This window comes from Salmo trutta, chromosome 34 (genome assembly GCF_901001165.1).
Source record: "Salmo trutta chromosome 34, fSalTru1.1, whole genome shotgun sequence".
Classification (NCBI taxonomy): domain Eukaryota; kingdom Metazoa; phylum Chordata; class Actinopteri; order Salmoniformes; family Salmonidae; genus Salmo; species Salmo trutta.
The window spans coordinates 8,063,702-8,090,263 of record NC_042990.1 but is presented as its reverse complement, the minus strand read 5'-3'; the positions used below and the strand labels follow the sequence as shown (position 1 = coordinate 8,090,263).

Genomic DNA, 26,562 nt, shown 5'->3' with positions numbered 1-26,562 from the left:
GCTTTATGAAAAGGATAAATTCCTTCATCTCAAATTGAAGATCAACATAATGCGCAAATAATTATCTCAAACGAAGGCCTATAGCTTAGGTTTAGCATTTCTTCGATATAAACTATCTGACATTGCAGACTTGTACTGTGCGATGAGCGCAAATAGACTAGTAAAATCCCAACATCTTCTTCATAACTTTATACATTATTAACTCACGGAGCACGAATATCTAAAACTATTTTATTATGTCACTGGAGAAGACAAACATGATATACATATAATTAAAAAAAAACATTTCACCTCATATGTTGTTTTTGGGATATTTTGGGATTATATCACACTTATAGAGACAAATAAAACAGTACATTCTACACTTATATAGAACATTTGAAGATACAGGCATATATTAAACTTCATATAATATGTTATATATTTCCATAGTTTGGCAGGGTTAGGGTGAAAAAAGTCATCCTGGCTCTCAAGAAGAAAGGTGCCTTGGATATATTTGGATCTCAACACAGGGTAGGAGCCAATAAATCAAAAACAAAATGCATTACCAACTTATTAAAACACCACATCAGAATCAAATCTCAGAGGATGCTTGGAGATTGTCTAGTTTCGGGAAAAGTCAAGTCTGGGGCACAACAAGCACAATAACCATGGCCAAGGCAACAATGCCTTTGTATTCCCCTTCAGCGACTGGCCGGTCTCTGCTGGTGACCACTTCCTGTTGGGGCCTCTGCGCTTCCTTCTTGCTCTACGATTGGCTGGCTGTGGCAGTTGCAGTGGTGGCAGTGCCCATGCGCAGCAGCTCCTTCCTGTGGTCGAGGATGACGTCAAAGCTGGACTGGAGGCGGTTCTGCTGCTCCTGGACGCGGCCCTGCAGGGTGCGGACCCAGCGGATCAGAGCCAGCCTGCGGTACATGGTGAGCTGGACCTGGTGCTTCTCCATCTCCTGGGCCTTGAAGCGCTCGCGGTCCCTCAGGGTCCACACAGTGTCCTCCAGCTCAGGCAGCTCGCCGCAGTCCGTGTCCGAGTCGGACAACGCTCCTCCGTCAAGCAGACTGTTCCCCGTTCTCAGAGGCTTGCTGCTCCTTTTCCTCTCCATTTTGTCATCCCACTTCCTGGTCAAAGAGGGCGTAAGGGGGTCTGCTGGGGAGGCAGGGGTCTCCTGGTTGCCCCCCTGGTGGTGGACAGGCTTGGGCTCCCCCACACCGATGCGATCCCACCCCCCCATGCCAGCCCCCTCGCCTCCGCTCTCCATGTTGAGAGAGGACAGGCTGCCACTGGACCTGTAGCTGAACTCAAAGTCTGAGTCGCTGTCGCCCCATTCCTCTGGGTCCTCCACTTCCTCCTCCTCCTCCTCCTCTTCCACCACCACTCCCTGTTTCATGACACCTCCCCCCAGGTCTTGTTTCTCCTTCTCGTCATCGCTCATCCTCCCCATCTCCTCCTCCATCTTGCCCTCCTCCGCGCCATCCGGGGGCACTCTTCCGTACCCATCGTCCCCACTCTCGATCTCAGGCAGGGACTCCAAGGGGCTCCAGCAGGGCAGGCGGGAGAGCGGGGACAGTGGCCCCGGACCGTAGTGGTTGGAGGAGGAAGGAAGGTGGGGCTGGTCGCGGCCCAATGGGCCCAGGTTACGAGGACGCACCTGGTTGCGATTCTCGTCCCCTCCCGTCATGACGTCATCGTCTTGACCCAGGAAGTTGAAGTTGCCGTCCTTCTCGCCTTGCTTCCTTTTCCCCCCCTGCTGCTGGCTGTTGTTGCTGAGGATCCGCAGTGGGGAGGAGCTGCCTCCCTGGCCTCGGTACTGGGGGTTTACGGGTCTGTCCTGGTGGAGCATTTTCCTTGGCTGAAACTCACTTCTTAATGGAGATTCAATTCTTCGTGAATGAGATTCAAGTGTTCTTGATCGAGACTCAATTCTTGTTGAAGATTCACTTCTTGATCTTGACTGAGAGTCACTGTTTAGTAAAGGAGAGAGAGAAAAGGGAATAAGCTATGGAAGTTAATTAAGGCAATTGTTTCAAGGTTAATCCTTCACAAATATATCAGATAAATTCAGACGAATTTATCTGATACAGTCCTGTACGCTGCTGCATAACTCACAAGTTTGATATTAGCCTACTACCAGTTAATCTTCTAGCCATCACTGCCATTCCTTCTCGTTCTAATATATTAAATCGTATCTGCTCCGTGCTTCCAATTGCACTCCACTTAGGCCTATATTACCATCAAATATTTACATGTCTCCTCAGAATGGAAATTTCACTAATCCTTACTTCGGGGTACTGTCAGTCATTCTCCGCTCTGTCTCATGATGCGCAGGCACGTGGTGCTGAAGGACAGCGACTAACGTTCCAGGGTTGCGCGCGCCACTGGCACTGACGTAAATATTGGCGCTCGATTGGTGAGGATCAAGTAATCAAGTAAAATCGACATTGGGTGATGTGATATAACGTATCAATATTATGTTTCCTATTCTTTTGAGGTTCGTGCAATAGCCCAACAATAAAACGCACTCCCGTCCTTTTTGTAGCCTATGTTTAGGCTAGGCTATACAAGCTGTCAACAACAGGATGTTCTATATGCACCATTAATTACGTCTTCTTAGACTTGTGACAGTCAGAAGTGAAATACCATTAAAATTCCTTTCAATTAATTAAGCAGATACAAAATGAAGATGTGCGATTTGACAGGAACGAACGACGACGCCCGATGAAAGACTATGCTTATAGCTTATCAGAACACAAAGCATTAGAATAGCCTACCTACACAATGTTGTTTGAGAAAAATAGATGACAAAAAAAAGAAACACGGTTTTATTAAATGAATATAAAAGATGAATTAATCTCCATTGTGCGTTACGTAATAGCCCTAGACCCAGTTGAGCAGCAGCGCTATCAGCTCACCCCATATCCTTGTTCTCCTCGCCCGTCCGCAGCGATAGCCTCGCTTCCACTTATACAAAACAACCTTTACCATTCCTTATTTCATTCGCCGATTACACAATCATTCGGATTGACAAATGTGTGAATCGATACATAAGAGGGCCTTGTCTTACCGTATGCTAGTAAAGTGCTTCGTAGAGGAAGTAGATTGGGAGCCCTCCCTATTTCCCCCTCCTCTGGTCGACCCTCCTATGTGATGTTTATCTGCGACTACCCCCCCCTCCTCTTCTCGCTCTCTCATCCACTCTTTCTAGCACTCTGAAAGAACAGACTACCAGCCTACCCAATGACTCACTTCCTAAACTGGGCAGGGACGGTAGGACGGGAAAATGCAGAGAGGTGAGCAGAAAGTAGAGCGCCGCAGAAATTACATTGGAACGTCTCACCATATCGTTGTTTTTTTTAAAAGGGAAAGTACGACCAGAAAAGTATATACCACAAACTAATATTTCGTTTAGACTACTCAAATGTAACCTATAACACATTCTCATAATTTTGTCAAGGGAGACAAGACTGCCATTTGTTGCATTAAACTGGTGACTGTATCTGTCGGTATGAGATTAGAGAGAGCGCCTGTGTTGAGTGTGTTTTCGGGTAGGAGGTGTGGCACATCAGACAGACTTTGCAAGTATACTCCCTCCCCATCTCCTGTCGCTTGCGGCAGAAGAGCGTACGTCCCCCCCCCCCAACCCCTTTCCACTTCAACAACATCCCCATTCAAGTGCTGCACCTCCAGGCTGTCCCCTCCTCCCCATCGTTCAATAGTAGCCTAAGCACATGAAAAATACATCAAACACAGCGGCCGCTCGCGGCCTCATCACATGCAAAATCATCTCCATCTTCCAAAACCGAACACAGAACCGTGGAGCAGGACACCGATATAGAGAAACAGATAGCAACAGGGCCAGAAAATAGAAACATTGCGAGACAGAGAGAAAGAAACAGAGCATGCTTTGCTGTGCATGTGGACCAAATGTTCAGACGAAGGGTCATCCGCGAGGTCCCTCCGGGCGCTCAATAAATATTGTGCGTCGGTTATTGCGCAACCGAGGCAACTCATAAGCACCCATCTCACAACACAGGCATTTAATAAAAAGAGCATGACTTACCTTGTGAATAAGACCTTGTTATTTCAAAAACAAAATTACACAGCCCCGAGTAATGACCCACTTCCCTCAGTTCTGCTTCATCTCCAGCAACACCAGTCCTTACTGTGACAGTGGCCAAGGGGAATGACCCATGGCTCTACCGTCAGCTCACAACACCACAATGCATAGCGGCAGATACAGTACAGAAAACCAGAGTAGAGTGGACCTACAGCTCTCTCTTCTCGAACAGAGATCGTTCAATTAGCCAAGACAAAGTAAATCAAATAAACCCCCTCACATTTAGATTTTCCACCCCCTGGGAAGCATCACGGAGAGTGAAAGATCTCATGTTTCTGGTGAATTATTCTAGCCTCCTCGTAGTTGGGAGTCAAATAAAAGCCTTTCCTTTAGATTTTGTGGTTGGTCAGGGCCCACTTTTTTTTTTTAATGTACATAATATTTCCCCATCTTTCAAACGAGGGGGACTTGGTTTGGGAGTTGGGATAATGTTATGACTGAATAAACAAAACCAGGATTACATCTCTGCCTAAAGCTAAGATGGTATCCACGGGGTTCATTCCAGCCCCTATGCCTGCTCCTAATGTTGTGTAATGAGCCTTCCTGCAGCCCCTAACCCCGAGACTTGCTGCTAAATCACCATGGACTAATGAGATGGAGAGATAAAAGCGGTCATTAAAAGTACTCCTAACGAGATCCTATTATTAGCCACTTATCATAATCATTAGATTATAAACTGCAATTATCTTAACTGGACCAAGAGTGGTCCTCCCTGAGCCTAGAGGTCAACCGGAGAATGGGTGGCAGTAATAAGGGACAGAGGTCTACAGGCAACAGTCAAGATTCAGTCAGAGTCAACTAATATTCTATTGTTTGAATTCTGAAGCCAAGGTAAGACTGAGCAAAATTAGTGAAAATGAAGGTGCAGAGAGCGAGAGTGACATTAGGGACACATTTAAGTATGCGATAAGTATGTTGCTTAAACTTTCGCACAATTCTACTGACATCGATGCAACATTTGCACAAAACTTAGTGTGGTGGTGGGAGTGGCATTTCTCCAACTAGGATTCCACCCGTAGCAAAGTCAGATACAGTGCCTTCAAAATGTTCACACACCACTTGACTTTTTCATCATTTTGTTGTGTTCGAGCTTGACTTTAAAATTGATTAAATTGAATTTTGTCGTCACAGGCCTTCACACAACACCCCATCAGTATCAGTGGTGTAAAGTACTTAAGTCAAAAAAGAAAATACAACTTCAGTCGTTTTCTTGGGGGGTATCTGAGCTTTACCATTTATACTTCTGACTACTTTTACGTCACTACATTTCAAAAGGAAATAATGTACTTTTTACTCCATACATTTTCCCTGACACCCAAAAGTACTTGTTACATTAAGACAGGAAAATGGTCAAATGTACACGCTTATCAAGAGAAAATCCCTGTTCATCCCTACATCCTCTGATCTGGCGGACACACTAACCACATGCTTGCTTCGTTTGTAAATGAAGTCCGAGCGTTGGAGTGTGTTCCTGGATAATGATAAATATATATATAACAATTGTGCCGTCTGGTTTGCTTAACAAAGAATTTAAGTGTTTATACCTTTACCTTTAATACTTAAGTATATTTACTACTAATTACTTTTAGAATCATACTCAAGTGGTGTTTTACTGGGTGACAATTGGGTAGTGTGATAATTGGGTAGTTTTCCTACCATGTCAAAGTGGAATTATGTTTTTCCAAAGTTTTCCAAATTAATTAAAAATGAAAAGCTAAAATGTCTTGAGTAAATAAGTATTCAACCCCTTTGTTGTGGCAAGCCAGGAGTAAAAATGTGCTTAAGTCACTTTTATTTAATTTAACTAGGCAAGTCAAATTCTTATTTACAATGACGGCCTACCCTGGCCAAACCCTATCGACACTGGGCCAATTGTGCGCCGCCCTATGGGACTCCCAATCACAGCCGGTTGTGATACAGCCTGGAATCGAACCAGGATGTGTAGTGATGCCGCTAGCACTGAGATGCAGTGCCTTAGACCGCTGCGCCACTCGGGAGCCCCTATGGACTCACTCTGTGTGCAATAATAGTGTTTAACATGATTTTTTAATGACTACTGCCGTTCTATACCCACACATACAGATACTTGTAAGGTCCCTCAGTCGAGCAGTGAATTTCAAACACAGATTCAACCACAAAAACCAGGGAATTTTTCCAATGACTCGCAAAGGGTATTGGTAGATGGGTAAATAAAGCAGACATTGAATATCCCTTTGAGCATGGTGAAGTTATTAATAACACTTTGGATTGTATATCAATACACCCAGTCTTAACTCAAGTTTCCGGAGAGGAAGGAAACCGCTCATGGATTTCACCATGAGGCAATGGTGACTTTAAAACATTTTGAGCTTAAATGGCTGTGATACGAAAACTGAAGATGGATCAACATTGTAGTTACTCCACAATACTAACTGAATTGACAGTGAGAAGACTACATAATATATTACAAAAAATGCATCCCGTTTGCAACAAGGCACTAAAGTAATACTGCAAAATATTTTTGCAAAGCAATTGTGTTTTATTGGATTTGCCCCAAACATATTACCGAGCACAGTAGTGGCTGCATCATTTATGGGTATGCTTGTAATTAACCGTTAAGGACTGGGGAGTTTTTCAAGATAAAAAAGAAACAGAATGCAACTAAGCACAGGGAAAATCCTAGATGAAAACCTGGTTCAGTCTGGTTTTCAAGACACTGGGAGATGGTCGCCTCGCTTTGAGTCCTAAGGAAACTACGCAGTCGTTTTGTTTTAGTCACTTTAAATAATGCCACTTTAAATTGTTTACATATCTTACATTACTCATATGTATATACTGTATTTTATATAATCTATTGCACCTTGGCTATGCCGCTCGGCCATCGCTCATCCATATATACATTTTCTCATTCACCCCTTTAGATTTGTGTCCATTAGGTAGTTGATGGGGAATTGTTAGATTAGTTGTTCGATATTACTGCACTTTCGGAACTAGAAGCAAAAGCATTTCGCTACACCCGCATTAACATCCGCTAACCATGTGCATGTGACCAATAAAATTTGATCTTTCAGCAGGACAATAACCTAAAACACAACTGGAGTTGCTTACCAAAAAGACAGTGAATATTCCCAAGAGGCCGATCTACAGTTTTTACTTAAATGATCAACAACCAATTTGACAGAGCTCTAAGAATAAAAAATATAAAAAAGGGGAAATATTTTACAATCCAGGTGCAAATCTCTTAGACTTACCCCAAAAGACTACACTGTAATCGCTGCCAAATGTGATTTTAACATGTATTGACTCAGGGGTGTGAATACTTATGTAAAATTAGATTTCTGTATTTCATTTTCAATAAAATTTGCTAACATTTCTAAAAACATGTTTGCACTTTGTCATTATGGGGTAGTGTGTAAACGGGTGAGAAAATTCTATTTAATACATTTTGAAAATAGGCTGTAACAACGAAATGGGGAATAAGTCAAGGGGTAGGAATACTTTGAAGGCACTGTACCTCTACCTACAAGCAACCTGCATGTGAGTAGAATAGAACACACCAGGATTAAACAGATATTACAGCAAGTGGTAAAATACGCTTTAATTTACAAATTTAAAACAAGTACATTTAAAAATCGCAAAATAATTATAAAATCAAACCCATTCTATTTACATGATAAAAATCTAAAAATTATTCAGGACACAAATTAAGTAGGACACAATCAAGTGTTGTCTAAAAGAGTCAATGTGGTCCCGGGAGAAAGTGTGAATGTTGTTGACACCAGATTTTACAAGGTAGTATTACACTCTGGATGTGTGTGTGATTGGCACATCAGGCACAATTGTCAGGCACCTCAGTTCTCCAGGTAACAGAAAATACTTCTTTGGGGTCCTTTGGCTGCTGGTGCGTTGTTTTCTCGACATGGCCGCTTAGCAGCCGGGGCCAAAACCTTGATTTGTCCCCTCTTCTTCATCTGCAAAATAAAGAGATATTCAGAGTTAAATATCGGAAATGACTCCTGTTGCTAAAATAATGGACCAGAACTTGTCAGAGATATACAGAGCTTGTCAACAAACTCTCCACCACGTTAGAAGCAAACGCCCCATGACGATAACATTCCGATTTAGGGATTCTTCATTTCTTACTGGAATGTAATTATTTGGGAGATTTTGGTGCCAGCGTGGAGTCCCATTAGAATTTATACATGTCCAGCTGTGTTTGTGGACGTCTGTATGACTCGGAGCAGTACTACAGCTATTTAAAAATATCAATTACGCCTCAGTTTAAAACAGAACTCCCCATAAGTCTTAACCTGATCCGGCATCATTTTATTGTAATTAAAATGTCATCACGACGAATACAAATTTGAGCCAATTTCAAAAAGACAATGTCAATGCCCTGAGATAAAATACAATTTCATGTTGACGCTGCGTCTTCCATGATCGGTTCAGAGATTATACATACAATAATCTAGATATTCCACACAGATCCAGTTTGGATTATTGTCATGTTGTACACATTTTCAGCTAAAAACCAAGATGCAGTATATGTAAACATAGTAAAAAAAAAGGTATGGATAAGAGCGAGCAATGGTTCTAGTCAAACAAAGACTGCACTAACAGTTTTTACCAGGGAAACATTGACAGCTTGGGCTTTTGGCACCACCCTATGGTCAGACATCAGTACTACACTACAGTCCAAAATCCCATGATTAGAATTACAAGTACAGTAATGACCAAACTGTCACAAGTTCTAGAGGAGAAACTATATGCTCTTAAATGTGTAATGGATGTTTTTATTCTACAGAAAAAAAAAAAAAAAAAAAAAAACTGTTGGGAATGGAGTGAGGCTTTCAAGAAAAACAAAACATGTTTACTGAAACACAACACACGGTTGTAGCTACAATACTGACCAACTTTTATCCAACTGTGTGTGTCAGGCCCACAGGATTACATAGAACACCATTATATTTTCTCTATATGGTTTGACCTGCCTGTTTTTTGGGGGCTTCTGCAGCCGAGGCCTCTTTCTCCGGCGATAGGCTTTGGAAGACGAACCCTCGGGTGTTGCGGGGGGCTAGCGGGTTCCCCTCGGAGATACAGGCCAGCTTCTGCAGGACGGAGCGGGGCTGGCTGAGCAACGAGCCCCTCTTCACCTGAGGTGGGGTTCAAAGGTTAAATGGAGGTGAAACGGTCATAGAGGCAGAGACATCTCGTAAAGATTCTTAGTAGGCTCCGATTACACAACAGTGAAAATCATAAGTGTCACACTAGAGGAGAGAGGGTGACTACCAGTCCAGACTGGACTAGTATGAGGAAGGTACTGACCATGGTGGGTTGAGAAGGTCTCTGGAAGGGGTTCTGAGCTGGGAATTCTCTGTCCGCCTGGGGTGCAACAGGCAGCTCTGGAAAACAAAACAGATAGACACAGGAATTTAGATAAGGGGAGGGTTAAAAAGAGTAACTCTTGAGAAATTCGCAGTCATCTTTCTTATATATATATATATATATATATATATATATATATATTGCTCAAAAAAATAAAGGGAACACTTAAACAACACAATGTAACTCCAAGTCAATCACACTTCTGTGACATCAAACTGTCCACTTAGGAAGCAACACTGATTGACAATAAATTTCACATGCTGTTGTGCAAATGGAATAGACAACAGGTGGAAATTATAGGCAATTAACAAGACACCCCCAATAAAGGAGTGGTTCTGCAGGTGGTAACCACAGACCACTTCTCAGTTCCTATGCTTCCTGGCTGATGTTTTGGTCACTTTTGAATGCTGGCGGTGCTTTCACTCTAGTGGTAGCATGAGACGGAGTCTACAACCCACACAAGTGGCTCAGGTAGTGCAGCTCATCCAGGATGGCACATCAATGCGAGCTGTGGCAAGAAGGTTTGCTGTGTCTGTCAGCGTAGTGTCCAGAGCATGGAGGTGCTACCAGGAGACAGGCCAGTACATCAGGAGACGTGGAGGAGGCCGTAGGAGGGCAACAACCCAGCAGCAGGACCGCTACCTCCGCCTTTGTGCAAGGAGGAGCACTGCCAGAGCCCTGCAAAATGACCTCCAGCAGGCCACAAATGTGAATGTGTCTGCTCAAACGGTCAGAAACAGACTCCATGAGGGTGGTATGAGGGCCCGACGTCCACAGGTGGGGGTTGTGCTTACAGCCCAACACCGTGCAGGACGTTTGGCATTTGCCAGAGAACACCAAGATTGGCAAATTTGCCACTGGCGCCATGTGCTCTACACAGATGAAAGCAGGTTCACACTGAGCACATGTGACAGACGTGACAGAGTCTGGAGACGCCGTGGAAAACGTTCTGCTGCCTGCAACATCCTCCAGCATGACCGGTTTGGCGGTGGGTCAGTCATGGTGTGGGGTGGCATTTTCTTTGGGGGGCCGCACAGCCCTCCATGTGCTCGCCAGAGGTAGCCTGACTGGCATTAGGTACCGAGATGAGATCCTCAGACCCCTTGTGAGACCATATGCTGGTGCGGTTGGCTCTGGGTTCCTCCTAATGCAAGACAATGCTAAACCTCATGTGGCTAGAGTGTGTCAGCAGTTCCTGCAAGAGGAAGGCATTGATGCTATGGACTGGCCCGCCCGTTCCCCAGACCTGAATCCAATTGAGCACATCTGGGACATCATGTCTCGCTTCATCCACCAACGCCACGTTGCACCACAGACTGTCCAGGAGTTGGCGGATGCTTTAGTCCAGGTCTGGGAGGAGATCCCTCAGGAGACCATCTGCCACCTCATCAGGAGCATGCCCAGGCATTGTAGGGAGGTCATACAGGCACGTGGAGGCCACACACAGTACTGAGCCTCATTTTGACTTGTTTTAAGGACATTACATCAAAGTTGGATCAGCCTGTAGTGTGGTTTTCCACTTTAATTTTGAGTGTGACTCCAAATCCAGACCTTCATGGGTTGATAAATTGGATTTCCATTGATTATTTTTGTGTGATTTTGTTGTCAGCACATTCAACTATGTAAGAAAAAGTATTTAATAAGATTATTTCATTCATTCAGATCTAGGATGTGTTATTTTAGTGTTCCCTTTATTTTTTTGAGCAGTGTATATACACACACATATCTCATATCTCTTATACATCAGCTCACCTTTCTTCTGTAGTTTCTTGGCGGTCAGTTTCTTGGCCAGCTTCATGAACTGGCTGTCCTCCTCTCCAACCTTTTCCTCCTCCTCGTCCATGTCAAAGTCCTCCCCTTTCTTGGCCTTAGCATCGGACTAGAAAGTCAAAGGGAGTTAGACAAACATGAGACACCACACATACTACATAGGATACAATCGTCAGTTCAAACCATAGGAAAACAGTTTGCAACAAATACACAAGTTTATTGGAGAAATTCAAGTAGTTGCCTCCCTGTTTCATTCCATTCGGTTCCTAGTGAGTTTCCCCTGACAGAATAGAATGACACACTCCCATATGCTGTACATACACTACATGACCAAGTATTGGTTGGGCGATTAAGCCTGGCTCGCACGGGGGCATTGTCATGCTGAAACAGGAAAGGGCCTTCCCCAAACTGTTGTCACAAAGTAGGAAGCACAGAATCATCTAGAATGTCATTGTATGCTGTAGCGTTCAGATTTCCCTTCACTGGAACCAAGGGGACTAGCCTGAACCATGAAAAACAGCCCCAGACTATTATTCCTCCTCCACCAAACTACAGTAGGCACTATGCATTGGGGCAGGTAGTGTTCTCCTGGAATCCTCCAAACCCAGATTAGTCCTGACTGCCAGATGGTGACACGTGATTCATCACTCCAGAGAACGCGTTTCCACTGCTCCAGAGTCCAATGGCGGCGAGCTTTACACCATTCTAGCCAACGCTTGGCATTGCGCATGGTGATCTTAGGCTAGTGTGCTGATGCTCGGCCACGGAAACCCATTTTATGAATCTCCCGACGAACAGTTATTGTGCTGACGTTGCTTCCAGAGGTAGTTTGGAACTCAGTAGTGAGTGTTACAACCCTCGGAGGATCCGTTCTGTGAGCTTGTGTGGCCTACCACTTCGCAGCTGAGCCGTTGTTGGTCCTAGACATTTCCACTTCAAAATAACAGCACTTACAGTTGACCGGGGCAGCTCTAGCAGGGCAGACATTTTACAAACTGACTTGTTGGAAAGGTGGCATCCTATGACGGTGCCACGTTGAAAGTCACTGTACTCTTCAGTAAGGTCATCCTACTGCCAGTGTTTGTCTATGGAGATTGCGTGGCTGTGTGCTCGATTTTATAGACCGGTCAGCAACGGGTGTGGCTTTAATAGCCCGAAGCCACTAATTTGAAGGGGTGTCCACATACTTTTGTACATGAAGTGTACCTGTTCTCGTAGCCACTGCTCCCTCTCCAACCTCTCTTTCCTCCTCTGCAGCTCTGCCTGGTCCAGCTCTTCCTCCTCCTCCTCTTCCTCCCCCTCCGCCCCCATTCCGTCCATGTCAAAGCCATCGTCTAAAGAAAGAAAAGCACCACAAAAACAGAGACAGCATTGGGTTAAAACACGACTGTTGAATAAAGCTTGTGGAACAGAAAAGCAGGATATCTGTCGTAGGAGGACGCCAACTCAGGACACACCCACCTATGTTCTTCCAGCGGAAGCGGCGAGCTCGGCCCGGGCCGTCTGAGTGCAGGTCCCCGTCGGCTAGGTAACGCTCTTGGTACAGCCGCAGTCGCCGCTTGTCGTCGTCAAGGACCTGTTTCCTGTAGACGAGCGGGTTACACTAAGCTTTAGGGTCATATGATTGATTGCTTTTTCCAATAAAAATGAACAAATTAAACCTTTCTACTCCCAAACATTACCTATGAAGATAAGGCACATTGTGCTTTGTTAAGGTAACCCAATAGAAGTGACTATAGAAGTTATTTGATTTTTTTTGTCCGAGGTATTTAGAATGTTATTTTTTGGAGGTGGGGGTATTTGGGTCAGTACATACATGTGGATCTTGTTGACCTGGTCCTGCAGCTCTTCATCAGAGGGCAGCTCGTCCAGCAGCTCCTCCTCTTCATATTCATTCTCACCGCCATCCTCATCATCACTGCCCACGTCACTACCTGAGAGCTCAGCCTCAGAGTCCACAAACTCTGCCATGCGCCTGCAGAGAGCGGAAAACAACCAGACGACATGAATACAAAGTGGGCTTGAACTATCCTTCTGGTGTGGAAACCGCATTCTGATACATAAAAGGGGTTTAGAGTTCGTGCAATTGAGTTCATTTTCAAAACAGGACATTCGACAGACACTCACCCTAAGACCTAAAGTTATATTGACAGACTAAGGTATAGTGTAAGTTCATCATTCAGGAACAGTTCTCTACGTACATTTTCTTCCTTCCTTGCCGGGGTGCAAACACAGCCTCCCTCTCCTCCTCCTCCTCCTCCTCCTCCTCCTCGTTCTCTACGTCCTCTTCGCCATCATCGTCTCCCTGGAAGGAAAGGAGGAAGGAGTTAGTTTAGCTGTTTGGGGTATACGTCATCAATGCAAAAGGAGCGATCGCGTGTGCCTTACCTGCTCACTCTGGCTCTCCACGTCTGACAGAAGTCGAAACTCACAATCCTCTTCCACCTGTTTCTTTCTACTGAAACATCACAGAATAGCATTTAGCCTTACAGGGATACATTTTTAGATTTCTTTGAATGTATAGCCTGAGTATATCATAGTGGTTAGTACAAGAAGTGTAACATAGTACTCCGTTACCGAATTGAATAAACTTTATTGATACCGAGAAGGTAAATTAGTCATCAGATCCAATTTTTTTTTTGCAAAATCAGTTGTTTTTCAGGTTTTCACCCTCAAAATCACTTAAAAAAAAAGGTGAAAAACAAGAATGAGATGTTCTAAGTCCACAACAATGCTCAAACTACATCAGGAGAAAACTTGAGGTCTGGTAAAATCTAAGAAATGTTGAATTGTAGGTGTAGTGCACAGTTTTTAATGCATGTGCACACCAGCCAGAAAGTGTTGTTCGGTTGGCAGTGTTTCTGTAGCAAAATAAACGATGGCTGGTTTAATGCAAATAATCACGATATCATTCTGTCAGGTAGGTATAGGCTACTTTGCAGTTAACATTTAATTGAGAAGGTTTTTGGAAAAGCCTTTCAATCTACCAGTAGCGTAGAAGGTTATCATTAGCATTATCGCTAACGGCTGCACAGAGCATAGACTAGACATACGAGCACCACACAACACACAGTGGTATTCCTGTGCAGGAAAATACGAATTACTACATTTTGTTGAAGTCTTATCATTAACTTGGACAAATAACTGAACTTTCTAATAAATTACAATACATTTAGTTTATTTCCTAATAAGTTCAATACATTTAATATGGTTGAATTCCATTTTAAATGTCTGGAGTAAGTGATTGTCTGCGTTTAAAACAATATTAGGCTTGCTCTTTTTACCTGTCTTCCGCAGTTGACGAGTGTGGGGCGTAGCTCGAGTTGGATCGCAAGGGGGAGACACCTATACGGAGAGAGATTGTGAGGAATGGAACCAAAACATGATTGTTACACCCAATCACCCAGACATACACACCCAGTACTTGGGAGACACGCTTACCTTGAGTAGTAAACTTCCCAGAGCAGAGGCCGAGCAGCTGATCCATGTCATCGTCTCGGTCCATTTCCAACTCCATCTTCTCTTCTTCCCTCTTCCTCCCTTCCGCTCCCTCCTTCTCCCTTTCTGCCTGTGCGGTGGGGAATACTCCCGAACACAGCCCCAGCAGCTCATCCTCCTGGGTCGCCCCCAGACGTCTAACTCCTGCCTCGTTCTTCCTCTCCTTCGCTCCCTCCGTCTGTGTGGTAGGGAACATTCCAGAACACAGCCCTAACAATTCATCCTCCGGCGAGGCCCCAAGCCCACCCACTCCGCCCTCTCTGGCAGTCCCGAACCCCCCAGAGCACATTCCTAACAGCTCCCCCATGTTAGCGTCCATAGCGTTCTCATCCAGGCTGGCCAGTAGGAGCTGCCTCTTGTGGGAGCGCGGGGGGCCAGTGCGGGGCCCCACGTTGAGGAAGCCGTCGGCATCCAGGAGCTGGGAGTCCTCCTCCAGAGAGAAGCGACCCTGGGACGGGGCCCCCAGGGGGCCAGGAGACTCGCCGGGGGAGGGGGGAGCGTACAGGTCCTGAGAGTCCTCCACGGGCAGCGAGAGGGAGGGCTCGGAGAGTTTCCCTGAGCTCTGTGGGATGGAGAGAGGGAGGGATGAGAGACTGGGGATGAGTCTCAAAGGAGTCAGTCTCAACATTTATTACACCTTTCTTCCTCAAGGGCTGAATCTTAACGTAAGAATAAACATGTCTATAGGGGTTTGGGGGGGGGTGCTGCACAGAAGTTTTAGCCTAATGTAGCAACTGAAATATAGACACTGACTGTAGGGCTATTACTCACACATGTTGCCTAATATAATGGTGTTTCTTGCAGTAAAATGATACACCAAATGTTAACTTAGTCTTGGGAATAGGAGTGGAGAAATATGACTTTCAGCATCTTGAGAGAACGAGAATGCACAGTTAGGGACCGTGCAAACGTGCTGTATTTGTCAGTGACAAAACATGACAGTAGGCTATTTCAACCACATAGAAATATGCATCCAGGACGAGCTGAAACCTAAATCAGATTCATGTTGGATCGTTTTCACAGCTTTTAAATTTCCTTGAAACCTACGTCATTTAGACATTTTGAAGGGAAAATCTTTCACAGTTTAAAAAAAAATAAAAAGTTAGGCTATTGTAGGTTTGCCCCGGTCGCTACACGTCCTTGCTCTGTGAGCAGAAATGGAAAACAAAACTTTACCAATGTCAAGTAGATTAGGTTTAGGACTATTACTAATGCATTCATTCATTCATTACATTGTTCTGGTGAGCTCCGCTTTTTTTGTCTCCAAAGGCAACAAGTAATGAGAGAATAGTAGCTGCAGGCCTAAGTCGGTCAACAAATAGCCTGCAAAATGTTTGAAATTATATGCAGAACCCCCCCCCCTAAAATAGGGGTGAAAGTAGACTGAGACGACTGTCTGGGACAGGGACGCATGCGAACAGCAGTGGAGGCATCAATGAATTCAGGCTACATGTGTGCCTAATAGTTGCTGAATGTTATTACATGTTCGGTGTTAATAGGCACCCTTTCATTGATGAAAATGGAGGTGCACTGTTTTAAATGCTGGAATCATTATAGAGTGGATCGAACGCACACAGGTAGCCTACTTTTTAAGTGATTTGACAGTAGCTAGGTTTCCATCTAATTGGCGACAGAGTTTCATGCAAATAGTCTAAAATCTGAATAAAGAAAATATGCGCATTTTCCCACCAGTGGTGTAATCAGTGAGTGATAGTGCACACAATGTATTTATCCGCTTTAAGTTTTCATGTATCGAATAAAAATAGAAAAAAAGTTCAATGTCTCTCCATCGCATTTACAACTAGACCGATAGTTGTCACAAAAACGGTTGCGTTAAATAGTAAAATGGGCTTACTGTGGACTTTGCACGTGTGCTCTAGCCAAGAGCTCGCAGATACAGTGTGGGAAGGCCAGGCCACATGATGAGATTAGCTCATTATGGATAATGATTTTTAGATTGTCAAATGGCAGTCAAGCATCGATCACCATGTCACCAGAAAGGACCCTCGATATTTATTGAAAGGGGCATCAAGCTCGTCACCGTGCACCTTCACCACCCTGTGAGGTTCAGCATAACTTATTTCATGTGTAGCTTAATAAACTGCATGCTTTCCTGAGTTGTACTGGGAGGACCACACACACACACACCATAGTTTACTTCCATATGATGGTTATTATATCAATACTTGCTCAAAGGCATTCCATCATTTCTCGCATAATGAATGAATTTTACTGACAAAGATCACATGTAGAACAAACAAATGATCTGTCAGCGTTTTAAAAAATGGCAGCGAAACTTCCTGTTTCCATCACAGCGGTCGTGACGGAAACGTGGTTTATCAGATGAAAACATCATGCCTGGTTGTGTTCATGACACATTAAAACGCAATACATTTTTTACGGTTAAATTAGTCTTTACTATCATGCCCAATGAAAACAAATTGGCAAGCACACATAGGAGGTTACTGCACCCCCGGTCAAAATCGTTCCACGGCCCCTGATTGAATTCACATATTCGCATCACGTATGCATTACTGGGAGACATGCATACTTGGGTCTGTGTGGTTACGATTGGCTCTCTCCTGACACTTTTATACTGTCATAGAGTGGTAAGGAAAACACTGTGCCCTAGACATACAGGATATAAACCCTCCTAAAGTGTCAGCGTCTCACCTTGGAGGCAGATCCCAGGAAGCTGGGTCTGAAGAAGCAGGGTGAAGGAGAGCGGAAGGGTCTGGCTGACAGGCCCCTGCCTCCTGTGGTGCTGCGGTTGACAGGCTGGTAGGACGGCAGCATGGAGCCCAGCAGCTCAAAACTACTGTTGTGACTGTTGTCCTTGGCCAGGGACAGAGAATCTTCTTCCTCTGTAGCAGAAAAGAGACATAGAACTTGCAATACCATTTTTCATAACCGTAAGCCCCCCCCCCCAAAATGATTTAACCTAGACTGGAAAAGAGACACCTGATTCCATCAAGGATTTGAGAGTATTTTATGAAGTAGCATAGTTATGACAATTTACTTGAAAGTGAGATGTTCAGTCTCCTCACCCATCTTTGTGTAACTGTCTTGACCACCGGGCCCTGTCCTCTTCACACCATCTCTGTAAGAAAGACAAAACATTACAACTTGGAGGGACAGATAACACACATACTAACTCACATAGTATATACACATTTACCTTTCACCTGTGTTCATTTCGTAACTCTATTTTAGATGCAGTCTAGTCTTAGTCATTTCGACTAAAATATAATTCCAGTGTTAAGTCACATTTTTGTCATTTGAATAATGATGGTATTGCCTCATTAACCTATAGAAAACATAAACCACTGACTTCTATGTGCACAGACATACATAGCCTTGTCCTACCAGAGAACATCCTATTCTCTCCCAACAGCAGAAATATGACAAACATAAGAATATATCATAATTATATGGCCATGTGATAATTATCTTGCGTTGAGAGAGCGAGCTGGTCACAAATCACCAGATGCTACCCTAAAGTACTATGGTTTGCACCTCCGTCACATCACTGCCATTGTTATGAACCGTTTCAGATGCCGCAGCCACCTTGCTGTCCAAAAGTAGATTGGGAGCTAATGACTGTTTCGCCCAGTGATTTAGTCGAATCACAAAACAAAATAAAAGTTATTTGGTCAGTCAGATAGTGTAGTGGCAAGAAGAATCTTGTCAATAACTTGTTTGCTATCCCATTTCCTTTCTGTGCCACCAAATGTTTGCATACAGGCTACTGGTAATGTTACCTGGGAAACGGTAAGTTGCAAAACGTTCTCGAATGTTGCAGATAGAAATTCCATGAATATATACATTTGTATTATTATTCAACACGTCAGAGGCATGTTTGTTCTACATAGCATATTTCTAACAACGTTCCAAAACGTTGCGTCCTGCTGAACGCGCCCCCAGTTTGTTAGCTATAGCTAGTTAATGAGGTATAATGAACGAACAAGTGTGTAGCCTAATGAAATGGTTTACGGTCCAGTCCGCAAGTAGCCTAATTTTAGAACAGATTTTTTTAATGAAAAATGCACGATAGAAAGAAACAAAAACGCTTGTATTATGGATCATATCTTTTGAACAGTAAGAGCTAGAATCAAGCCGTTTTCTCTGAGGAAGAGAGCTACAGAACCTGGCTATGAAATGCAGCGGGGAAAGTGGGGGGGGGGGGGGGGCGGCGAGGTTACAAATAAAAATTCAAAAAGATCATTAATTTCATCAAAAATAATTGTTTAAAATAATCATATTAATTGTTTAAAAAAGTTATGCCTTGATCACACAGACAGTGCATCTATTTTGGTACACCACAAGTACATTGATTTCCATTGGAACACTGCATTTGCCTTGTACCGTTGCGATGCAGAGGCAGTTGCAGTGCGTTCTTTGTGGTGCATACGTTGGATTTATTGAACCTAAGCATCAAACTGTATGTGTAGAGGGCTTGACAGAAAATGGTAGCAGAATGTTGAACTTTGGTTGCACACATCCAGATGATGCTGCGTACCATTTTGCGCAGGTGTGATCGAGGCGCAAATCAACTTTGGATGGCCTTATTCGCGAGTGTCGGTGGAATATTCCTGGGGACGTGACGAAAACATGAACACATGCTCATAACAGCTAAACAGTTAACTCAAGGGTACAAGATATGCCCTGAAATGGCTACCTAGTTAGTTCTCTAGAATATTTTATAGGCTAGGCCTACCTGCTGCAGCAATGGCCAACTGTCTCGCCCTCTCTCTCCTTGAGCACCTGACCACTCGTGTTGCACACATGCCGGTGATGCACAAACACAGACGTGTTGAAGTGTCATTACGATCCGACGTCGATTTTTATTTGACTGACAGATTGTGACTAAATAAATGACATTAACAGAAATGAAATGTATTATTGGAAACGGAGGCCATCTGCCCACATGCAGCGCTTGCTACCCGGTAGCTCACCAGCTGGTGTGCCAGGTGAGGCACCATCTTCCCACTGCTGAAAAACACTGTGCATATCTGCTACTAATATTAATTGTGCTCATCATCGAAAAGCTCTGAATCTCGGCAAAAACTCTTGTCCAGTCCACTTTGTCGTGATTTCAGTCACAGAGATAATTGTCTCGTTTTAGTCCAACTGAAATTAAAAATAATTTAGTCTATTCAGTCAGTTATAGTCTCGTCAATTGCCACAGAAATATTTGTGTTTGATGAATATTTGATTCACTACTTTTGTTGACGAAATTAAACACAGGCTTACACACTTTTTAAACACATTACTTGAATCCACTACAGTCGAGAAGGAGTCGAGGACACTGACATCTGGACACTTGTGGATATAGATAGCACTTCCTTCTCCACACAACAAGGCTGCCCATGACCAACGACATGGAGCGGTACCTCGCGTGCTACTTTGCCTTATGCAGGCCCGCAATCTGAAGGCCATGTATTGTCAGCCCATGTACATGGCCGAGACTCCCAAATATCAGCACCACACACACACACATACATACATACCCCGTGCGCGAGCAGGAGCTGCTCGCAAACAGCATAAGGGTTCCGTCTGTGTTGAGCAAGTCTGGTGGGGGAGAGGGACCCTTTAATCTTAATGGGGAGGGGCTCCTCACACCCCTCTGTGCCGCGCTGCCCTCCTCCTGATCGTCATCATCGTCGTCATCCTCATCCTCGCCATCAGCATCACCACACCCCAGTAGCTCATCTACACCCTGTGGAGAGACAAACAGGTTTGGACAAACTCGAAACACACCAACACAATTAATGGCCCCATTACCATTAATTGGACAAGACATTCCCTCTATTACCCTTATTCTAATTTTTCCACTTAAAAATGCTTTGGTCTTCAATGTGTTGGTTCCCATCGCGGCGCATCACTGCGAAAAGTGTTACGGAAAGCACTGACACGCAACCCAAGACTGCCTGAGGCAGGTGCGGTGGATGGGGGTCGAAGGTCAAAGCCGCCTCGCCACTCTTACCTCTTCCCCCTCGGAATCCGTCATTTCCTCTTCCTCCTCCTCTTCCTCTCCACAGTCCTCGTTGTCTAGGCGATGGAGGGCGGCCTTGCGTTCTCGATCCTCCCGTCTCTTTACGGCCATGGCCTGCTGCAGACGGGACTTCAGGTTGGTCAGCTTCTCACCTGAGGAAAGGGTAAAACACAAGACTGGTTAGGAAAGAATATTGCAGCCAGTGGGCAGAGAAATGAAGACATTTGGAAATATATGTGTGGTGGTGGATTTCAGGAAATTGGCTTGCTATGCATGGTATGGGATGCCTCTTTAGCGAGTGTGTGTGTGTGTGTGTGTGGAGGTTTAGAGAGAACGTGTGTGTGAGATGGTGCTTGTACCAGGCGCGGTGTGTGCAGCCTCCTCCTCCCCTTCCCTGATGGTGGTGGTGACAGTGTCTTGGTGGAGCTCTTCGCTGCTGTCTTTACGGATGACGCTGAGCTGCACGGTGCGTTCCCCTCTGGGCCGGGCCACGGGCTGGACGTGACGTAGGAAACGCTCCTTCAACGCCTCCACGCCTGAGGGGGGAAACAAACAGGTTAACTACAGAAGACCATAACATTACAACCAACTTGACTGGGTTCTTCTCAACCCAATTCATTCAAGCTCACCCATTTTGCCACAATACAGTGTGCTTGTGTTGTGACCCACCAAAATCCTTTTGTGTGCCACATAAAATGTACAAAAAAATGCATCTAAACACAAGGCTTTAAACCCCAACCCATCATTTGGAAAATACTGTGCTATAGAGCTCTGACATTATGGAGCTGAACAATTGCTGTGGTGCTCTCACCTGGGTTAACCTGAGGGGGCTCCAGATCAAAGGACCCATCGTCAGCACACAGTTTGGGGACAGGCGGGGGCTCCACCCCCAGCTCCCTCAGTCTGGCCAGCCTGTCCTTCTTGAGTTTTGGGACTGGTGGTGCTACGGGGTCCACGCTGGCTGGAGCAGGTAGCGGCTGAGCTCCATCCCAATCCCCTGCCTTTGCCTCCATCTCCTGGGCTTGGGAGTCAGAGGGCTCTGCCTGGTTCTGCTCTGGGGGTCCAGCCTCAATAGACTCTGGTGGTGGAATTTCAGCACCACCAAACACTGAAATATTAGCCCCCTGCATAATGGCGGCCAGTTCAGGTAGTGGGAATTCATCGTCGTCGAGCTCCTGGGTTGGAGAGGTCTCTCCTGCCCTGCTGTGGTTCTCCTGGTGTGGGGAGGAAGTGGCCGTTGGCTGGGAGAGAGCTTGGGTCTGGGTGGAGGGTGGGTCCAGGGAGGCTGAGGGCTGTTGGGACTCCTTGGGTGGGTTGGGGGGAGGAGGTGTTGGGGTTGCCTCCTTTATCAAGTCCTGATACCTGGCAGACCTTAAAAATACAAACAAAAAGGGGTTTATATGCTTAAAAAGGGGCAATCTGGAGTTCAGTACCAAAATGGAATCCCCACCACTGTTTTGGTAAAAAGCTGAGGGATAGGGCAGGAGAAATGTAACAATTCAAATTCATAGACAGGCGGTCAGTCCTTGCATCCATATCTCTATTAGGTCTGAGAATTACCCGGGACCTCACGATACCATATTGTCACGATACGAAAAGGCGATGCATGGTCAATACGACGTCCGCATTGGCTGTGCAGCATTTACAGGGATACGGCCTCTGCAGAAGTCAGGGCATTCATACTTCTTCGCGGAGCAGAGCTGTTAAGCAGAGCTGTTGTGAAGGAAGTTGTCAAGGAAGTGAGTGTGTTTATACCTCCTGTCCCCACCTACCGTCAACCAATCATGTCAATGCGGAGCTATACGGAGCCTTGCGCTTTGTTACAAATTTTGGCAGGCGCGATGCAGTACGGAGCTGGAGGTGGTGTGATGGTGCTTTTCTGGTGACACTGTCTGTGATTTATTTAGAATTCAAGGCACAATCAACCAGCATGGCCACCACAGCATTCTGCAGTTATACGCCATCCCATCTGGATTGCGCTTAGTGGGACTGTCAACAGGACAATGACCAAACACACCTCCAGGCTGTGTAAGGGCTATTTGACCAAGAAGGAGAGCGATCGAGTGCTGCATCAGATGACCTGGCCTCCCACAATCACCCGACATCAACCCAATTGAGATGGTTTGGGATGAGTTGGACCGCAGAGTGAAGGAAAAGCAACCAACAAAGTGCTCAGCATATGTGGGCACTCCTTCAAGACTGCTGGAAAAGCATTCCTCATGAAGCTGGTCGAGAGGATGCCAAGAGTGTGCAAAGCTGTCATCAAGGCAAAGGGTGGCTACTTTGAAGAATTTAAATATATGTTGATTTGTTTAACACTTTTTTGGTTACTACATGATTCCATGGTGTTATTTCATAGTTTTGATGTTTTCACAATTATTCTACAATGTAGAAAACAGTAAAAAATTCAAGGAAAACCTTTGAATGAGTAGGTGGGTCCAAACTTTTGACTGGTAGTGTGTATGTATGTATGTATGTATATATAGTTATTGGAGTCAAACTACCGATATAATATCATCAGAAATAATATTGCGATATGTAACTGTATTGATTCCTCCCATCTATATACAATTATAGTTTTAACCATGTTTTGAGACTATACAGTGTTTGTTTACAACGATTTTGTTCACAAACGAAGGAGTTAAACAAGATATTTTTGGTTCTGATAGGGTATGACAGCTGAACAAACCTCATGAGGCATTTATAAGTTCTATTCTTAAAGAATCAATGGGTATATCAGATTGCCCCTTTAAATTATTTGGACAAAACTAGATGAGCATAGTTCAGTAATTGCAAAGGTAGGTAGGTAGAAGGTAGAAATAAAGAAGTAAAGAAATCCTGGTAGATAAATGTCTTCTCACTTCAGTAGTGCCATAGCTGAACCCTCAGGTCGGGCTCTCCTCTTGAAGAACTGGTCGATGCTCTTGGGCTCAGGCATGTGGTAGGGCAGCCCGCATGTAGATTCTGCAAAGGAATTAAGAACATGCAACAAGAAACACGGGGTTGGACAATAGAAGCCACACAGGAAAAGTGTGTAGCAAGCCATGTAGAGACAAAGCATAGTGGAACACGGGCAACACACTTCATATAGGGACACGCTATTGTAATATGCACGTAAAAACAAACTGACCTCGGACCAGCCTCTGGGTCTCACTGTGCAGCTGCTTCATGGCCTCCTTGCTGGCTCGAGCTGCCTTCCTCTCCTGGGGACGCTGTTTCGGTCCAGCCTCATCCTCACCATCATCATCTCCCTCCTCCTCCTCATCAAATAAAGGCTCCTGAGGAAAAGATACAGAGCATAGTTCTGATACACAACACAATGCATCGTCTGCATGCACAGCACAATATACAGAGACAAAGCTATGTAAGATTAGTCATGAACTCAAATGAACTCACAAACCACTTCACATTCAAAAAGTTATCCTGGGTGATTTATTTTTGGCATACGTTTGCTTTTTAGTGACCTCACACCTACTCCTGAACTACAGATAGGACTTTTAAATGTTGCTCTTACCTTGTGCTTCTTGGATTTCTGCTTTACTGCTGCTCTGATGGCGTCCAGAGACTCTTCCTCTTCATCATCATCCAGACCAGCGTCATATAGGTCTTTGTCACCAAGGAGACATCCGCTGTCATTCAGAGCACGGGGCAAAGGGGTCTCCTACAAAACAGAGAGTGATGGGGAAAAGGAGTCTTTTCTTCATTAGAAAAATAGTCTTTACTTTGTATCAAAACTCTGAATTTTACACTGTCACTATAACTAAACCTCTCACCTCTTCAGGTCTCTCTCTCTTCTTCAGTCGCTCCACAGCTTTGCTGCGCTTCTCTTTCTTCTCTCTGTGTCTCTGGCTCTTCCCTTCCTTCTGTTTCACATCCTTTTTTACCAGCTCTTCCTCCTCCTCTGGCGCGCTGTCATCACTGTCAATAGGGGCTATCCGGGATATCTTCTTGCTCCTTAATTCTGCCTTTTTGTCCTCTTCCTCAGCAGTCTCCATCTCATCTCCGCTGGATGCTGACAGGCCCAGAGCCTCTGCCATCTCAGGCACCACCTCCTCGCTATCACTGTCTCTCAGGGCCTTCCGACAGCGGGACCGCCGGCTCACTGTGATGTCATCATCCGAATCTGGGAAAAATATTACAAGCCACCTTAATGTCTAAATGCGGGAAAGGTGGTATTCCGTTTACGTCACAAAGCAAACTACTACCTATTAAAGTAAGTAGGTTAGTTTGCATTGGTAGTTGAATTGCCAAGTACTGTAGTTTGTGTCAATGGTTGGATAGTCTAAAGTCAAAGACTAGACAATCCATTGTTTCTTATCACGAAGCAAATGGCCCAGTCCAGAGCAGTCTATTTACATTAACAGAGGGCTCTGGTCAGGTGGTCTGTTTAGGCACAGATCACCTGTTTTGTTGCATCACTGTACCTTGCGGGTCAACAGTATTGGTAATCATCTCAGAAGAAATCTGCAGCTCCTCTACTGGTGAGCCCATCCCGCTGTCTGAATCACTCTCGGCTACTGGTTCCTCAGCAGGGAGCTCCAGCGCCTGGATAGAGGGGGGGAATAAAAATGTCAGAAATTCACCTAATGTTTATGTTGTTTGAGGGAACCATGCTGGTGACTATGCCCCTCTTTCCTACAAAATAATCACGGTCTGTCTTCTTCCCAGTGACAAGACAAAAGTATAACTGATGGAAACATAGAAAAATTGAAATGTGAAGAAAAAAAACTATTGTAAATTTAGGTGAATGATCTTGCTTGCTTAAAATGTGATGCTTGTCTGTTGTTCAATATTGGGTCGCCAAATGGCTGTTGTGGCGCCTTCTCTCTCAGCTGCCACAAAGAGCATTCGGTTACCGTAGTTAGCCAGCTGGACATTCAACAGTGGCTAATGTTACACATAGCATAGAAAACTGGCTAGAATAGTTTACAGTTCACACAATGTTCATTGTTTACACAGTCACATTGTTACCCTATGCAAATGTCTAACAAACAGTCGTTCAAACTAGCCAAAGGACGAGGATTGCTAGCTAGTTAATCCAACTCAAATCAGTAACAAGTCAGGTAAAGTTAGCGAGCTAACGTTAGCGAGCTAACTAGCACGGGGTTATGGCGGACTCAATCCCGACCTAATGTTAGTCAAAATTAACCTAGTTAACGTTTGTTTAATGTGTTGAACGTTTAACTATGTATTTTATGTAGCTAGCTAATGTAACTAACAATTTGAAAATAGACATTTCTTACCTGTTGAGAGATCGCCACACTCATCTTAAGTTACTTTATCCTCCTTTCACTTGAGTATTTGCAGTGAACCTGCATTAAAACCGTGAAATCAAGACTTCCGTACCGTGTTCAATTCTTTCCGACCATAAGACAGTACTATTGGTGTAAAAAAAAAATCAAAAAAATTGTTGCCTAATAAAATGGAATGGTGTTATTGATCCGCATTTAGCTAGCTTTCTCTCCCTCCCGCTTGTTCTTGTTCTGAATTAATCATTTTTGATCTTTCGCGCGCTGACAATGATAGTCTATCCTTACAGCTGTCAGTCATTGTCGTTGTGCTTTTCTATTGGATGATACTCAAAATTGATGTCCACCCTCATCCAATCGTTGGATGGTGGTTATGCCAATGGCAGAGCAAAAACATTTGATTGGTAAATCTACGGTCACACAGTTGACCAGACATGTCCACCCCACGACAAAACAGTATTTGATTTTCTAACACACATAATGTACATTTTGTTTTCAATGCAATGTCAAGAAAATATTGTCAGCTGAGTTAGTAAAAGTAAGTGGAATCAAAATAACAATGAAGTGTTTAATTG

General features: G+C 44.5%; 2 protein-coding genes across 6 annotated transcripts; both read right to left on the bottom strand.

Moving 5' to 3' along the window:
* Nucleotides 1-216: 216 nt before the first annotated feature.
* LOC115173444 (uncharacterized) lies at nucleotides 217-3,178 on the bottom strand. 3 transcript variants are annotated; one of them, XM_029731510.1, is made up of 2 exons: nucleotides 3,059-3,178; nucleotides 217-1,958 (listed from the first exon to the last, which is right to left on the bottom strand). In XM_029731510.1, exon 2 carries the CDS (start codon nucleotides 1,835-1,837, stop codon nucleotides 749-751), a length of 1,089 nt encoding a protein of 362 aa, XP_029587370.1. In that variant the 5' UTR covers nucleotides 1,838-1,958; nucleotides 3,059-3,178; the 3' UTR covers nucleotides 217-748. The 3 variants fall into 3 exon arrangements, with proteins under 3 accessions (XP_029587370.1, XP_029587369.1, XP_029587368.1); XM_029731509.1 differs by having other exon boundaries at nucleotides 2,907-3,079; XM_029731508.1 differs by lacking the exon at nucleotides 3,059-3,178 and adding an exon at nucleotides 2,277-2,320.
* A 4,485-nt stretch (nucleotides 3,179-7,663) lies between these two features.
* LOC115173442 (claspin) lies at nucleotides 7,664-26,408 on the bottom strand. Of its 3 annotated transcripts, none has more exons than XM_029731507.1 (23): nucleotides 25,982-26,408; nucleotides 25,163-25,283; nucleotides 24,512-24,861; nucleotides 24,253-24,399; nucleotides 23,869-24,016; nucleotides 23,600-23,702; nucleotides 21,550-22,109; nucleotides 21,098-21,274; nucleotides 20,730-20,890; nucleotides 20,254-20,462; nucleotides 17,791-17,843; nucleotides 17,417-17,607; nucleotides 14,687-15,305; nucleotides 14,530-14,590; nucleotides 13,634-13,703; nucleotides 13,447-13,550; nucleotides 13,062-13,220; nucleotides 12,707-12,828; nucleotides 12,452-12,579; nucleotides 11,228-11,354; nucleotides 9,416-9,492; nucleotides 9,085-9,243; nucleotides 7,664-8,065 (listed from the first exon to the last, which is right to left on the bottom strand). In XM_029731507.1, the coding sequence occupies exons 1-23, from the start codon at nucleotides 26,003-26,005 to the stop codon at nucleotides 8,018-8,020; spliced, it is 3,918 nt and encodes a 1,305-aa protein (XP_029587367.1). In that variant the 5' UTR covers nucleotides 26,006-26,408; the 3' UTR covers nucleotides 7,664-8,017. The 3 variants fall into 3 exon arrangements, with proteins under 3 accessions (XP_029587367.1, XP_029587365.1, XP_029587366.1); XM_029731505.1 differs by having other exon boundaries at nucleotides 7,664-8,061; nucleotides 9,082-9,243; nucleotides 25,982-26,407; XM_029731506.1 differs by having other exon boundaries at nucleotides 7,664-8,061; nucleotides 9,082-9,243; nucleotides 13,634-13,700; nucleotides 25,982-26,407.
* Nucleotides 26,409-26,562: the final 154 nt, after the last annotated feature.

Coding starts and splice junctions, on each gene's coding strand:
- LOC115173444 (XM_029731508.1), bottom strand. CDS start 2,296: ATGACTGACAGTACCCCGAA. Junction 1,959..2,276: donor ATGACTGACAGTACCCCGAA/GTAAGGATTAGT, acceptor TTTACTAAACAG/TGACTCTCAGTCAAGATCAA.
- LOC115173442 (XM_029731505.1), bottom strand. CDS start 26,005: ATGAGTGTGGCGATCTCTCAACAG. Junction 11,355..12,451: donor AGCAGTGGCTACGAGAACAG/GTACACTTCATG, acceptor TTGACTTTCTAG/TCCGATGCTAAGGCCAAGAA. Junction 9,244..9,415: donor GACCTTCTCAACCCACCATG/GTCAGTACCTTC, acceptor ACCCCACCTCAG/GTGAAGAGGGGCTCGTTGCT.